Below are 13826 nucleotides of genomic sequence, written 5' to 3' on the forward strand. Positions count from 1 at the left end.
TGGTAATTCTCCTATACATGCCTCTGGTTTATTCTTTCTAAAAAATTCATCATGAATCTGTCCAGTACGCCATACTTTACATGGTAGGAATTATTTTCAAACGGCTTGGACATGGACAGCAAAATAAGCTCCCTTAGTATCCTCATATTGGAAGACCATCCTTTCCAACTCATGGTGGCAGAGCAGACCGTATCTGGCTTTAATGTCGGTAGGCTGTTGGCTGCCCAAGGCAGCGAAACTGCATTGAAGCTGCTAAAGGAAAGAGGCGCTGTTGATATTGTTATCTGCGATCTTGATATGCCTGGCATGGATGGTATCCAGTTCATCCGGCATCTGGCTGAGCAAAACCTCGCCCGTGGAGTAATAGTGCTCAGTGCCATGGATGTAGCACTGATCCGTACCGTCGAAGATATGGCAATAGCATATGGACTTGTGGTGCTTGGCCATATGTCCAAACCAATGTCACGCAACCGCCTCAGGGAGTTACTTGAGCTCTACGTTGTCGAGCAGACAGCTAACATGGCTCAACCAGTGGTTCCCCAAGAGTTAACATTTGATGAAGAGGAGCTGGAAAAGGCCATTAATGATGACCAGTTTGTACTCTACTATCAACCGAAAGTGTTACTGAAAAGTGGGCTAATGGTCTCTGTCGAAGCACTGGCTCGCTGGCACCATCCTGAGATCGGTGTCGTTAATCCGGTACACTTTATCACCATGATGGAAAGTTCCGGGCTGATTGCGCCACTGACCATAAAAATGATTGATCTGGCACTTGACCAAGTTCGTCTCTGGCGTGAGCAGGGAAAGGATATTGCCGTAGGTGTCAACCTGTCGGCTGTCATACTGAGCAATACAGATCTACCCGATATGCTCATTCAAAAGACGCTGGATCTGCACATTCCACCGAAGTTACTCAATCTTGAGATTACGGAAAGCAGCCTCATTCAAAATGCGGCACTGTCTTTGGAAACTCTGGCACGGTTTAAACTGCATGGCTTCTCACTCTCTATTGACGACTTTGGTACCGGTTATTCGAGTATGCAGCAGCTGAACCGGATTCCCTTCAGTGAATTGAAAATTGACCGCTCTTTTGTTTCCAACGCTTGCCATGAGAAAACCCACAAAGCCATTGTCGAAGCAAATATCACCCTTGCCCACAATCTGAATATGCAAACCGTTGGAGAGGGTGTTGAAACGGTCGAGGACTGGCAGTTACTTCACGAACTTAACTGCGACCTTGCACAAGGTTACTTTATTGCCAAACCCATGCCTGCCGAAACACTCTCTCAGTGGGAGCAGGAGTGGTTGGCAAGGCAACCCATCTTCCAGCCTAAACCCAATCTTTGAGCACTCCATTCCAGTAATAACAAATCCTGAGGAACTGCTCAAATAGTATTCATATTTTGAAAATAGTTTGGGTGCGGCTCTTTTGATACGACAATGCAGCTGCTAAAACATCATGGTTTTCGATATATCAGGTAACGAAAAAGAGATGGTTTTATGGTGATCTGGTTTGTGTGTGGTTCCCTTGCTACTACGCCCCATTCATTAGTTCTCCATGATGACGAAGGCGAGATAATTCCTTATGGCAGTTCCAATACGCCTGCTAATCTCCACTTGAAGCCCATGAGCGTAGCTTCAACACAGGCTCTGCTCCTTGCAAACTCCACTTTGCCTAGGTTAGATCCATACGGTCACTAATCAAATGGCGTCAAGCTCCATCAATGACTCCACTGGCAATCGGATAGCCAGCATACAAAGCCTTGTCATAGCAGAGCCTAGGACGGTTTTTTGAAGATAGCCTGCACACCTATCAATGACCTCACGTTTTTTCCAACCTCTATTGCTCGCTCTTCGCTGGATTCTACGGGCTACTTTGTCAGACTCTCCCCTGGGTATCTTCAGGGACCGTTCTGCTACCTAGCTTTTAATAGCCTAATCACCCCACCCCACCGGTGTCGTGTAAGCAGTGGCCGGCTGTCCACAGATATTCAAGTACATGGATAAAATCCATGATATGGTTGCCTGAACTACCTTTTTTTGCATAATCTAGGTAATTAGTTTACCCTGATGAGGGCGCTCATCACTGACAATGACCCACTGCCATTTCTATTCCAGATCTAGCTTGAGCGCTTCCTCGAAAGCTTCTTCTATCAAGGTTTCCGCCTCTCTTTCTATATTGAGACACACCCTCTTATTCATGGCTGAGAACGGAATTCCACAACGTTGTCTCTCTTTCGATCCATATCCATGACCGATTCTGCCGTTCGAGGATTGAGTTTGGGTGAGGTTCTTTTGATACGACACTGTAGCCGCTAAAGCATCAAGGTTTTGATATATCTGGTAACGAAAAAGATATTGGTTTATGGTGACATAATGTTGTCAAACCAATAATTACATAACACTGTCTTTTGTGAACGCATCCTACGCTAATTCCATCTATTATTCATTCTTCTTACCAGCTCGTGCTCATTTGGACGCTATCATTCAGCGCCTTGAATTCACTCTTCAACAAGAGTATGGCCACATAGAGAGCTATATTCAGCCTGAAGGCAACGAAGTGTTGGCCTTCTTCTCCAAGGGTATCGGAATAAGCAGGCCAATTATTAGTCGCAGCAATCGTCGGTAACGGGTAGCGACGGTGAGCAAAGAAATCACGTCCGAACAAATACCTCCAGACAACTAACACAGATTGTTTGGCTCTGTCGTAATCAGGCGTTGCAGTTACAGCCAGCGTAAGCAATCCAGCGTATTTCCACTGGATGCTCAGTTAAACCTAAATACTGACAAGTACTCTGATGGGATTAGGACAAAATTGTCAGTGATGCGATGGATTGCTCTTATGATCGAACGATTCAACGACATCGTGAGAATGTCGCCAAGTATGGTTAAAAGACTGCAGGCTATACAACGGGTAGCGGATACGGCTCAAGACTTTTAGGTTTTTTAACGTGGGTTCGACGAAATAATTCATTGCGCTACATAGGCTTAAGCTTTTGTGTACATATTCATGTTACAGAAAAAGAGTGATTTAAGTATTTTATTGGCTGGCATAGGCTCAGAAGGAGCCATTGGGCACTTTCCAAAAAACATCACTATGCCTCAAACCCTTAAAATCCAATGGTTATAGCCAAAATTGTAGAATCGAACCCACGTTTGTTACGAACAGCGCAAGGTTGTGATTACGCAAACAGAAGACCTGAGATTTTCAGTTGTGACGGTAAGGGCCTAGTGATGCGCTAGGAATGGTTGATGGAAGCAACACGAAAGAACGTGCAAAAGAGTCAGCAGAAGCTGCAAACCAAGCCCAGTCCTAGAGATAAGAAAGATTGCAAACGAATGGCACAGGTAGCCACGTTTATACGGTAAAACTCAATCATTAAACGGCAGAATCGGTCATGGATATGGATCGGAAGAGCGACAACGTTGTTAAATTCCATACTCAAGCTAAGAATAAGAGAGTGTGGCTAGTGTAGAAAGAGAGGTGGAAGCCGTGATAGAAGAAGCTTTCGAGAAAGCGCTCAGGCTATATCAGGGGCAGAAAAGGCAGTGAGTCATTGCTATTGATGGTCACCCTCATCAGCTGAGACTGATTACTTGGATTATGACAAAGAAGGGAGTTAAGGCAACCATCATCGTGGACTTTATCCATAAACTTGAATATCTGTGGAAAACCAATCACTACCTACACGACAATAGGTATGTGGCTATTGAAAGCTGGGTGGTAGAACGGTCCCGGAAGATACTCAGGAGATAGTCTGATAAAGGCCAAGGGCATCCGGCAAAGTGCAAGCAAGAGAGGTCTGACTATTGATATTAAGGGTGCAGAGTATCTTCAAAAAAAACCGCCCCAGTCTTTGCTATGACAAGGCGCTGGATGCTGGCTATCAGATTGCAGTAGAGTCATTGAGGGAGCTTGCCGTCATTTGATCAATGACCGTATGGATCTATCCTAGGGAAAATGTAGTTTGCAATGGGCATAGGCTGTGTTGAAGCTATGCTAACTGGATTCAAGTGGAGATCGGCAGGTGCATTGGAACTTCCATAAGGAATGCTCTCGCCTTCGTAATTAACGTGAGTTCGACGGTGAAAGACAGTGGAGCCACAGTCACTTAGCTATCTGCTATCTTTCGGATACCAAACCAGAGATAACGAACTGGAGAATCATGTGTCTATTGTCAGTGTATTCTGTTATGTGTATCATTTCTGCATAATATTCTAGGCTCAATGCCATAGACGACTTTTTTGTCATTCAAAAAATCCTCCTGTGATAGCAAGCTATCGCTCAGTGTAATCATGACCATCGGCATCTATTTCCATCAGAGTGTCTAGCGTAATTTCAAGCACTATTATTGGCGACTGATCGCACAACATAAATCAGACTATTTCCAGAACTTGGTAGCCCACAATCGCTGTGCAGGACTTATGAAACAGGCTTTGGAACCACTCAAGGTTTATCCAAAGTTTCAGTGCATGGGCAACCAACTGGCTTATCATTCATGGATTCTACGCCCCTCGTTGCCTCTAACAACCACAAGGTCTTCAGTGAAGAGGCTAACCGTGGGAAAACGTCTACAGGTTGGAGGTTTGGTTTTAAGTTACACTTTATCATTCACCATCTTGGAGAAACTCTATTATTTTGCCTAGAAATGGCTAACACCGATGAGCGTAACCCAGTACCAGATCTCATCGAAGAGTTAACTGATTGGATTTATGGAGGTAATGGCTATGTCTCTGAGAAGTTGGTAGCTTGGTTGCTGGATAAAGGCCTGAGCGTACTAACGAAAGTCAGGGAAAATATGAAGCCAAAAGAGCTGAAGGACTTTGATAAAGTGATGTCGCGAAAACTGGCAGTAATAGAAAGCGTAAATGGTCAGGTGAAGGATATTTTGCATTTCGAACATACTCGACACCGTGTATCATTTAACTTTGCTGTAAACCTGATGGTAGGATTGATTGCCTATGTACGACAGCCCAGAAAGAAACATATTGATGTTTCAGTACTTAAAGAAGGTGTACCAATGGCTTTCTGCGTGTCGTACTAACGTTAATTATGTTGGTTTTCGTGGGCAGGATGATTTATTTGGCATTTCAGTTCTATTGAATATTTCCACAAGCTTGTACCTTGGCCGCTAGCCATTGATTGACAATGTCATTTCTCATTTTGTATGTTTTTGTCCAGTCTTTATTCTGCAGGAGCCACCTTTATATTGAAAATCCTCTGCTATTCTTAGGTGTTGTGAAAGCATAGGGGCTCAAATGAGTACATTCGTCTCAGTAATTACTGCAATTATTTGGGAGTACCTACTGATCTATTTGCTGCTTGGAGCAGGTGCTTACTTTACTGTCAGAAGTCGTTTTGTTCAGTTACGTTATTTTTTCCATGCATGGAACTTAATTCTTGGGTCTCGTAAGACCTCTAAAAATGAAATCTCGTCTTTCCAGGCTCTTTGCACCAGTCTGGCTGCTCATGTTGGCACAGGTAATCTTGCAGGTGTCGCCATTGCTATTTTTCTTGGAGGGCCTGGGGCAGTATTCTGGATGTGGGTCGTAGCCTTGCTTGGAATGGCATCAAGTTTTGTTGAAAACACATTGGCTCAGTTATATAAAACCAATAATCAAGACGGCACTTTTCGTGGTGGTCCAGCCTACTACATAGAAAAAGCGTTTGGTCTTCGCTGGCTTGGCATTCTCTTTTCTGTTCTTTTGCTGGTGACGTTTGGCTTTGTATTTAATGCCGTGCATGCCAACTCAGTCTCTCAGGCGGTCTCCGGGCATATGGAACTGGATCCTGTCCTTATCGGTTTAGCCCTTGCGGTCATTACCTCTCTGATCATTTTTAGAGGAATTCACTCAATAGTGCGGTTTGCCGAGCTGGTGGTTCCTTTGATGGCTCTGGCGTATCTGGCCATTACTATAGGTGTTGTAGTTGTTCGACTGGATGAAATACCAGCTGCTATTGCCCTAGTGTTTGATAGTGCGTTTGGACTGCATTCTGCTGCTGGAGGCGTTATTGGTTACTCCGTTGCACAGGCTATGATGCAAGGCATCAAGCGTGGGCTCTTTTCCAATGAAGCCGGTATGGGTAGTGGGCCAAATGCTGCTGCGACCGCAACTCCAAAACCGAACCACCCTGCGACCCAGGGTATTATATCCATGATCAGTGTGTTCATTGATACGATAGTCATCTGTACTGCTACCGCTGCAATTGTTTTGCTGTCAGGACAGCTTGAAGCTGGAACTTCTCTTAATGGTATTCAGCTAACCAAGGCTGCATTAGGTAGTATCGTTGGCGGCTGGGGACAGTGGTTTATGTCAATCGCAGTGGTGTTCTTTGGGTTTACTTCTGTTATTGCCAACTACTATTACGGTGAATCCAACCTATTGTTTATTCGTAACAGCCCTAGACTGTTGTTGGCTTATCGTGGGGCTGTCGTATTTTTAGTATTCTTGGGCTCAATTGCTTCACTGGAGGTGGTGTGGATGGTTGCTGATTTGGCCATGGGGCTTATGGCGCTGATAAATCTGGTCATTATTGTGCTTTTGAGTGGCCCGGTAATGCAGGTTCTGAGGGATTATGATCTGCAATCAAGGTTAGGCTTGACTCCAGAGTTCAATCGGAGTAGCTTCCCATTTCTGGATCGAACTATCGATAAAGATGTTTGGGTTAGCCAAAACTATGATCCTGAGAGACCACTGGATAATGTCAATAATGGTGATTTGCAGGAGTCTAAGTCCTGTTGACTGTTTTTTTTGGGTAAGGTCTTGATTAAAAAACGAGAGTATCGAGCCCAGAATTTTTATGGTTTATGCTAAATCTTGTGTGGTAGGTCCCTCGCTACGACGTCTCATTTATGGGGTTCCAGTGATTATAGAGGAGAGAGTGTTCCTTATGGTAGTTACAATGCGCGTGGCGATCTCCAAGTCAATGCAGTGAGCATAGCTACAACACTGGCTCTGCCAGTTGCAAACTCCACTTTTACCAAGCTAGATCCCACGGTAGTTGATCAAATGGCGGCAAGGCGCCGCAATAGCTCCACTGGCAGTTTTGTAGCCAGCATCCAGCGCCTTGTCATAGCAGAGGCTTGGGCGATTTTTTTGAAGATAGGCTGAACACTTATCTGTAGGCTCATGTTTTGTAAGACCTCTCGTGGCACGCTTTGCCGGATTACCATGGACCCCAGTCAACGTTAGTTAGACGCTCGGAAAGCCATTGGGGCACCTACTGTTAGTACCAAAACATCAATATGTGGCTTTCTGCTCTACCGTGTATAGCAATCAATTCTGCCATCAGCTTAACAGGAAAGTTAATAGTGACGGTGTCGAGTATGTTTTATATGCTAAAAATTATTCAACTGGTCATTTACGCTTTACTATTACTGCACGGTTCCTCAACAGCACTGTATCAAAGGCCTTCAGCTCTTTTGTCTTCATATTTTTCCTGACTTTAGTTACTAGGTTCAGGCCTTTCCCCCATCACCAAACTAACAATTTCACAGAGACATAGACCTTATCTCCATAAATCCAACCAGTTCACTCTTCGATGAGATCTGGTACTAGTTTACGATCATCAATGCTAGCCGTTGTCAGCCAAAATAATAGAATTTCTCCAAGATGATTGAGGATAAGGTGTAACTTCAAACCAAACTGACAACCTGTAGACATTTCCCTCCGTTTAGCCTCTTCACTGAAGACCTTGTGGCTGTTGATCATATGGTTGTCATAAACGGCGGAGGGCGTTGAATCAATAAAGGACAGGCCAATTGGTTGCCCCATGCATTGAGACTTTAGATAAACCGTCAGTGGTATCCAAGCCTGTTTCAGGAGTACTACAAAGCGATTGTAGGATACCAAGTTCTGAGAATAGTCTAATTTATGTTGTGTGATTAGTCGCTGGTAATAGTGCTTAAAATTGCGAAAGGTTCTCTGATGGAACTAGATGATGATGGTCATTATTTCACTGAGCGATAGTATGAGTATAACTGGAGGCTTTTTTGAATGACAGATGAGTTGTCTATGCCATTGTGATTAACAATGTTATGCATGAATCATCAACATCACAGAATATACTAACAATAGACACGTGAGCCTACAGTTCATTATCTAAAGTTTGGTATCAGAAAGATAGCTAAGTGGCCGAGACTACCATGTTTTTCACCATAGAACTAACGTTTGTCAGACTCTCCTCTGAGTATCTTCAGGGTCCGTTTTGCCACACAGCTTTCAATCGCCTCTTGTCGTGTAAGCTGTGGCCGGCTTTTCACAGATATTCAAGTACATGGATAAAGTCCATGATGATGGTTGCGTTAGCTAACGTGAGTAGACGCTTCAATTTTGGCTACAGTCCTTGGATTTTAATGGCTGAGTCATAGTGATGTTTTTTGAAAAGTGCTCAATGGCTCTTTCGGAGCCTTTGCCAGCAATAAAGTACTAAAATAACTCTTTTTCTGTAACATCAATATGTACAAAAAGATTTAAGCCTATGTAGCGCAAGGGATTACCTCGTCGAATTCACGTTAATTACCTTCTTTTTCATAATCAATGTGAGTTAGACGCTCAGAAAGCCATTGGTACACCTTCTGTTAGTACCGGAACATCAATATGTGGCTTTCTGGGCTGTTGTGCATAGGCAATCAATCCTGCCATCAGGTTTACAGCAAAGTTAAATGGTGGATGGTGTCGAGTATGTTCGATCTGCAAAATATTCTTCGTTTGGAAATTTATGTTTTCTATAACTGCCAGTTGTCTCAATATAACTTTATCAAAGGCCTTCAGCTCTTTTGACTTCCTATTTTCCCTGACTTTAGTTACCAAGTTCAGGCCTTTCTCATAGGATCAAGCTATCAACTTCTCAGAGACATAGCTATTATCTCCATAAATCCAACCAGTTAACTCTTCGATGAGATCTGGTACTGGTTTACGGTCATCGGTGTTAGCCGTTGTCAGGCAAAATGATAAAATTTCTCCAAGATGGTTAATGATAAGATGTAACTTAAAACCAAACTTTCAACATATAGACATTTTTCCCAGTTTAGCCTCTTCACTGAAGACTTTGTTGTTGTTGATCATATGGTTGTCACAGGCAACGATGGGCGTAGATTCAATGAATGACAGGCCAGTTGGTTGTCCCCATGTACTGAGACTATAGATACACCGTCAGTGGTACAAAGCCTGTTACATGAGTTCTACAAAGCGATTGTAGAATACCAGATTCGGGGAATATTTTGATTTATGTTGTGTGATCAGTCGCTGATAATAGTGCTTTAAATTGCGAAAGGCATTCTGATGGAAATAGATGATGAGGTCATTGTTTCACTGAGTGATAGCTTGGATATCGCTGGAGGCTTTTTTTAATGACAGATGAGTTGACATGCCATGGTGATTAAAATGTTACTTGATTACCATTGTTCATCAGCCAGCTTAAGGAGCTTTGCTGCTATGGGCCAAGTTCGCGCAGCTATGTAACCAAGCCGTGATACCATTGCTTTCAAATTAAAGTACCAGTTGAATCGATAGCAATATTCAGCAAGGTATCTTGGCAGATGCTTCTGGTTAATATTGTGGTAACTGCCTTTCAGAGCATTTTTGACGTTTCTGATCATGGTGTTGACCCACGTAAACAATTCATGAGGCATAGATTCGTGACCACCACATGTCACCACAGCTGTATGTGGGTGTTCGGCGTCGGCTATTCCTGTGAATGCACCGACAACACAGCTGGTATGATCACCGAGAGGCTTTTGCGCTCAGAGTTCCAGCTCCTTTTCCCGGTAACTGCTGACCATGCTGAAACGCATATACAGCTGGCAGTTTTCCTCGTGGTTTGCACAACGGCAACAAATGGGTGTCTGTGTTCAGAACCTATTTCACGTTTGCCTCCATGTTTTTCACCACCTCAGTAGGAATCATCCATTTGAACAGGTCTCTGCAGTGGACGGCTGTCATCACGTTCTTTCATTACCTGCATAAGCTTGCGCTTCAAGCGCCAAGCAGCATTATAAGATATTTCCAGTTGTCTCTAGAGTTCCAAGGCCGATATGCCATTCTTGGTCTGAGTTATTAAAAACATACCTAGAAACCAAGTGGTCAAGCGCAGTTTGCTAGCTTCCAGAATGGTGCCACTGGTCAATGATGTCTGGTGACAGCAGCGATTGCACTGGTAGAGCTCACGAGTTTTTAGGGTGCAATACTCCTGACAACAACACAGAGGACATTCAAACCAATTCGGCCACCTCTATTTGAAAAACTGGTCACAGCATTGTCGTTCCTATCCATAGTGCTGAAAGAACTTCACAAGGCTCATGCCTTTCTGGAACTGAATTTTGTTTTTGGCCATGGTGCACTTTCTACTTCGAGGGAAAAGGTGTCGTAAGTTTAGACGAGATGGCGGCTTAGGTCAGATGGTAATAAGGAAATGTTATACAGAAATCATGTATATCTCAGAATACACTGACTATAGACACTGGAGCCTCCAGTTTGTTATCTATGGTTTGGTATCCGAAAGATAGCTAAGTGCCTAGGACTCACCTGTCTTTCACCATCTAACTCACGTTAGTTATTGGTTTGACGACATTAGATCACCATAAAACTGTATCTGGTGAACTTATCCTACACCAATATCCTCTATTATTCATTCTTCTCATCTGCTCGTGATCATTTGGATGCTATCATTCAGCACCTTGAATCCACTATTTAACAAGAGAATGGCTCCATAGAGAGCTATATCCGGGCTGAAGGCAACGAAGTGTTGCGCTTTCTCCCCCAAGGGTATTTTGATAAACAGGCCAATGATGAGCCGCCGCAATCGTCGATTACGGGTAGCGACGGTGAGCAGAGAAATCACGGTAGAAAACATACTTTACGACAACTGACCAGCTTTTTTGGTTCTGTCTAAGTCAGGCGTCGCAGTTACAGTTAGCAGAAGCAGTCCAGCGTGTTTCTGCTGGATGCTCCGTTAAACATTAATACTGATCAATACCATGGTGGCATGAGGGGGAAAATTGTCAGCGATGTGATAGATAGCTCTCATGATCGAACGATTAAACGACATTGTTATAGTTACCACAGTATAGTTGGAAAACGACAGGCTATACAACTGGCAGCGTATATGGATCCAGACTTTGAGGTTTGTTACGAACAATGCAAGGTTGGATGGAGCCAACAGAAGACCTGCAGATCTCAGTTTTGACGGTAAGGTCTTGGTGATGCGCTAGGAAGGGTTGAGGGGAATAACCAAGAAGAACCGCAAAAGAGTAAGCAGAAGCTGCAAACTAGGCTCAGTCCGGGAGAGAAGGAAGATCGCAAACGAATGGCACAAGTAGTCACCGTTTATACGGTACAAATCAATCCTAGAACGGCAAAATCGGTCATGGATATGGGTCGTAGTAGGGTGTGGTTCCCTTGCTACTAAGCCACATTCATCAGTTCTCCATGATTACGAAGGCGAGGGCATGCCTAATGGAAGTTCCAATACGCCTGCCAATCTCCACTTGAATCCAGTGAGCGTGCAGCCTGTGCCACTTGCAAACTCCACTTTGTTCAGGTTAGATCCATACGATCATTGAACAAATGGAGGCAAACTCCCTCAATGACTCCACTGGCAATATGATAGCCAGCATCCAGCGCCTTGTCGTAGCAGAGCCTAGGACGGTTGTGTTGAAGGTAGTCTGCACATTTATCAATGGCTCACGTTTTGTCCGACCTCTCTTGCTCGCACTTTGCCGGATTTCCATGGCCACCTTGTCAGACTGTCCCCTGAGTATATCCAAGGACCGTTCTGCCTTCCCGCTTTCAATAGCCTCATCCCTCTTGTCGTGTAAGCAGTGACCGGCTTTCCACAGATATTCAAGCACATGGATAAAGTTCATTATAATGGTTGCCTTAACTCCCTTCTTTTTCATAATCCCGGTAATCAGTTTCCGCTGATGTAAAGTGCCCATCAATAACAATAACCACTCCCGTTTCTGCCCAGGATCTAGCCTGAGAGCTTTCTAGAAAGCTTCTTCTATCACGGCTTCCACCTCTCTTTCTACACTGACCCACACTCTCTTATTCTTGACTGGAGGACGGAGTTTAACATCGTTGTCGCTCTTCCGATCCATTTCTATGGCCGATTTTGACGTTCGAGGATTGATTTTTACCGTATAAACGGTAGGCTACCTGTGCCATTCGTTTGCGATCTTTCTTCTCTCTAGGACTGAGCCTAGTTCGCAGCTTCTGCTGACTCTTTTGCGTATTTTTCCTGATTGCTTCCCTAAACTCTTCCTAGCGCATAATTAGCCCCTTTCCGTCAATCCTGAGGATCTTCAGGTATGCTGTTTGCTCAATCTCAACTTTGCGCTGTTCGTAAAAAGCTTAAAAGTTTTGAGCTATATCCGCTACCAGTTGCATAGACTGTTATTTTCCAACCATACTTGGGCAACATCTCACGATGACGTTTAATCGTTCGATCATAAGAGCGATCCATCACATCATTGACAATTTTGTCCTTCCTGCCATCAGAGTACTTGTCAGGATTGAGGTTTAACTGAACATCAAGCGGGAACCATGCTTGATTACTCTTGCTGGCTGTAACTGCGACGCCTGACACGATAGAACCAAACAAGCTGGTCAGTTGTTTGGAGGTATTTTTTCTAATGTAATTACTTTGCTCACCGCCGCTATTGGTTACTGACGATTGCTGCGGCTCATCATTGGCCTGTTTATCCAGATACCCATGGAGGAGCAGGCGCAATACTTCGTTGCCTTCAGTACGGATATAGCTCTTTATGATGTCATGCTCTTGTTTGATAGTGGATTCAATGTGCTGAATAATAGCGTCCAAATGACCACGAGCTGTGAGAATAATGAATCATCGAGAGTATTGGCGTAGGATGCGTTCACAATAGACGGTGATATGCAGTTATCAGGTATTGACTATCACTGTTCATCAGCCAGCTTAAGGAGCCTTTCTGGCATGGGTCAAGTTCGCGCAGCCATGTAACCAAGCCTTGATACCATTGCTTTCAAATCAAAGCGCCGGTTGAATTGATAGCAATATTCAGCAAGGTATCTTGGCAGATGCTTCTGGTTAATATTGTGTTAACTGCCTTTCAGAAATGTTTGACGTTCCCAATCACGGTGTTGACTCACGTAAACCACTCATTAGCCATCGATGTGTGACCACTGCTGTATGTTGGTGTCCGGCGTCGGCTATTCCTGTGAATGCACCGAGGCTATCACTGACAACACAGTAGATATGATCACCGAGATGCTTTTGTGCCCAGAGTTACGGTTCCTTTTTCCGGGAACTGGTCACCATGCTGAAACGCATATACAGCTGGTAGTTTTCCTCGTTGGTTTGCACGGCGGCAACAAATGGGTGTTTGTTTTCAAAACCTCTTTCACGTTTACCTCCATGTTTTTCACCACCCCAGTAGGAATCATCCATCTGAACATGTCCCTGCAGAGGACGACTGTCATCACGTTCTTTCATTATCTGCATAAGCTTGTGCTTTAAGCGCCAAACAGCATTATAAGAGATTGCCAGCTGTCTTGATAGCTCTAGGGACGATATGCCATTCTTGGTCTGAGTTATTAAATACATGTCTAGAAACCAAGTGGTAAAGGGCAGTGTGCTAGCTTCCAGAATGGTGCCACTGGTCAATGATGTCTGGTGACGGCAGCGATTGCACTGGTAGAGCTCTCGGGTTTTTATGATGCAATACTCCCGAAAACAATACAGAGGATATTCAAACCCATTAGGCCACCTGCATTTGAAAAACTGGGCACGGCACTGTTGTTACTGGCTATATTACTGCAATAACTGCACTAGGCTCATGCCTTTC

General features: G+C 44.1%; 1 protein-coding gene across 1 annotated transcript; it reads left to right on the forward strand.

The window, feature by feature from the left end:
- Positions 1-111: 111 nt before the first annotated feature.
- LOC311329307 (cyclic di-GMP phosphodiesterase RocR-like) lies at positions 112-1347 on the forward strand (the record flags this gene model as incomplete). The annotated part of the gene is made up of 1 exon (XM_084463169.1): positions 112-1347. The coding sequence occupies one exon, from the start codon at positions 112-114 to the stop codon at positions 1345-1347; it is 1236 nt and encodes a 411-aa protein (XP_084319295.1).
- Positions 1348-13826: the final 12479 nt, after the last annotated feature.

The sequence above is a fragment of the Borostomias antarcticus genome (genome assembly GCF_949987555.1).
Source record: "Borostomias antarcticus genome assembly, contig: scaffold_77, whole genome shotgun sequence".
Taxonomy (NCBI): Eukaryota; Metazoa; Chordata; class Actinopteri; order Stomiiformes; family Stomiidae; genus Borostomias; species Borostomias antarcticus.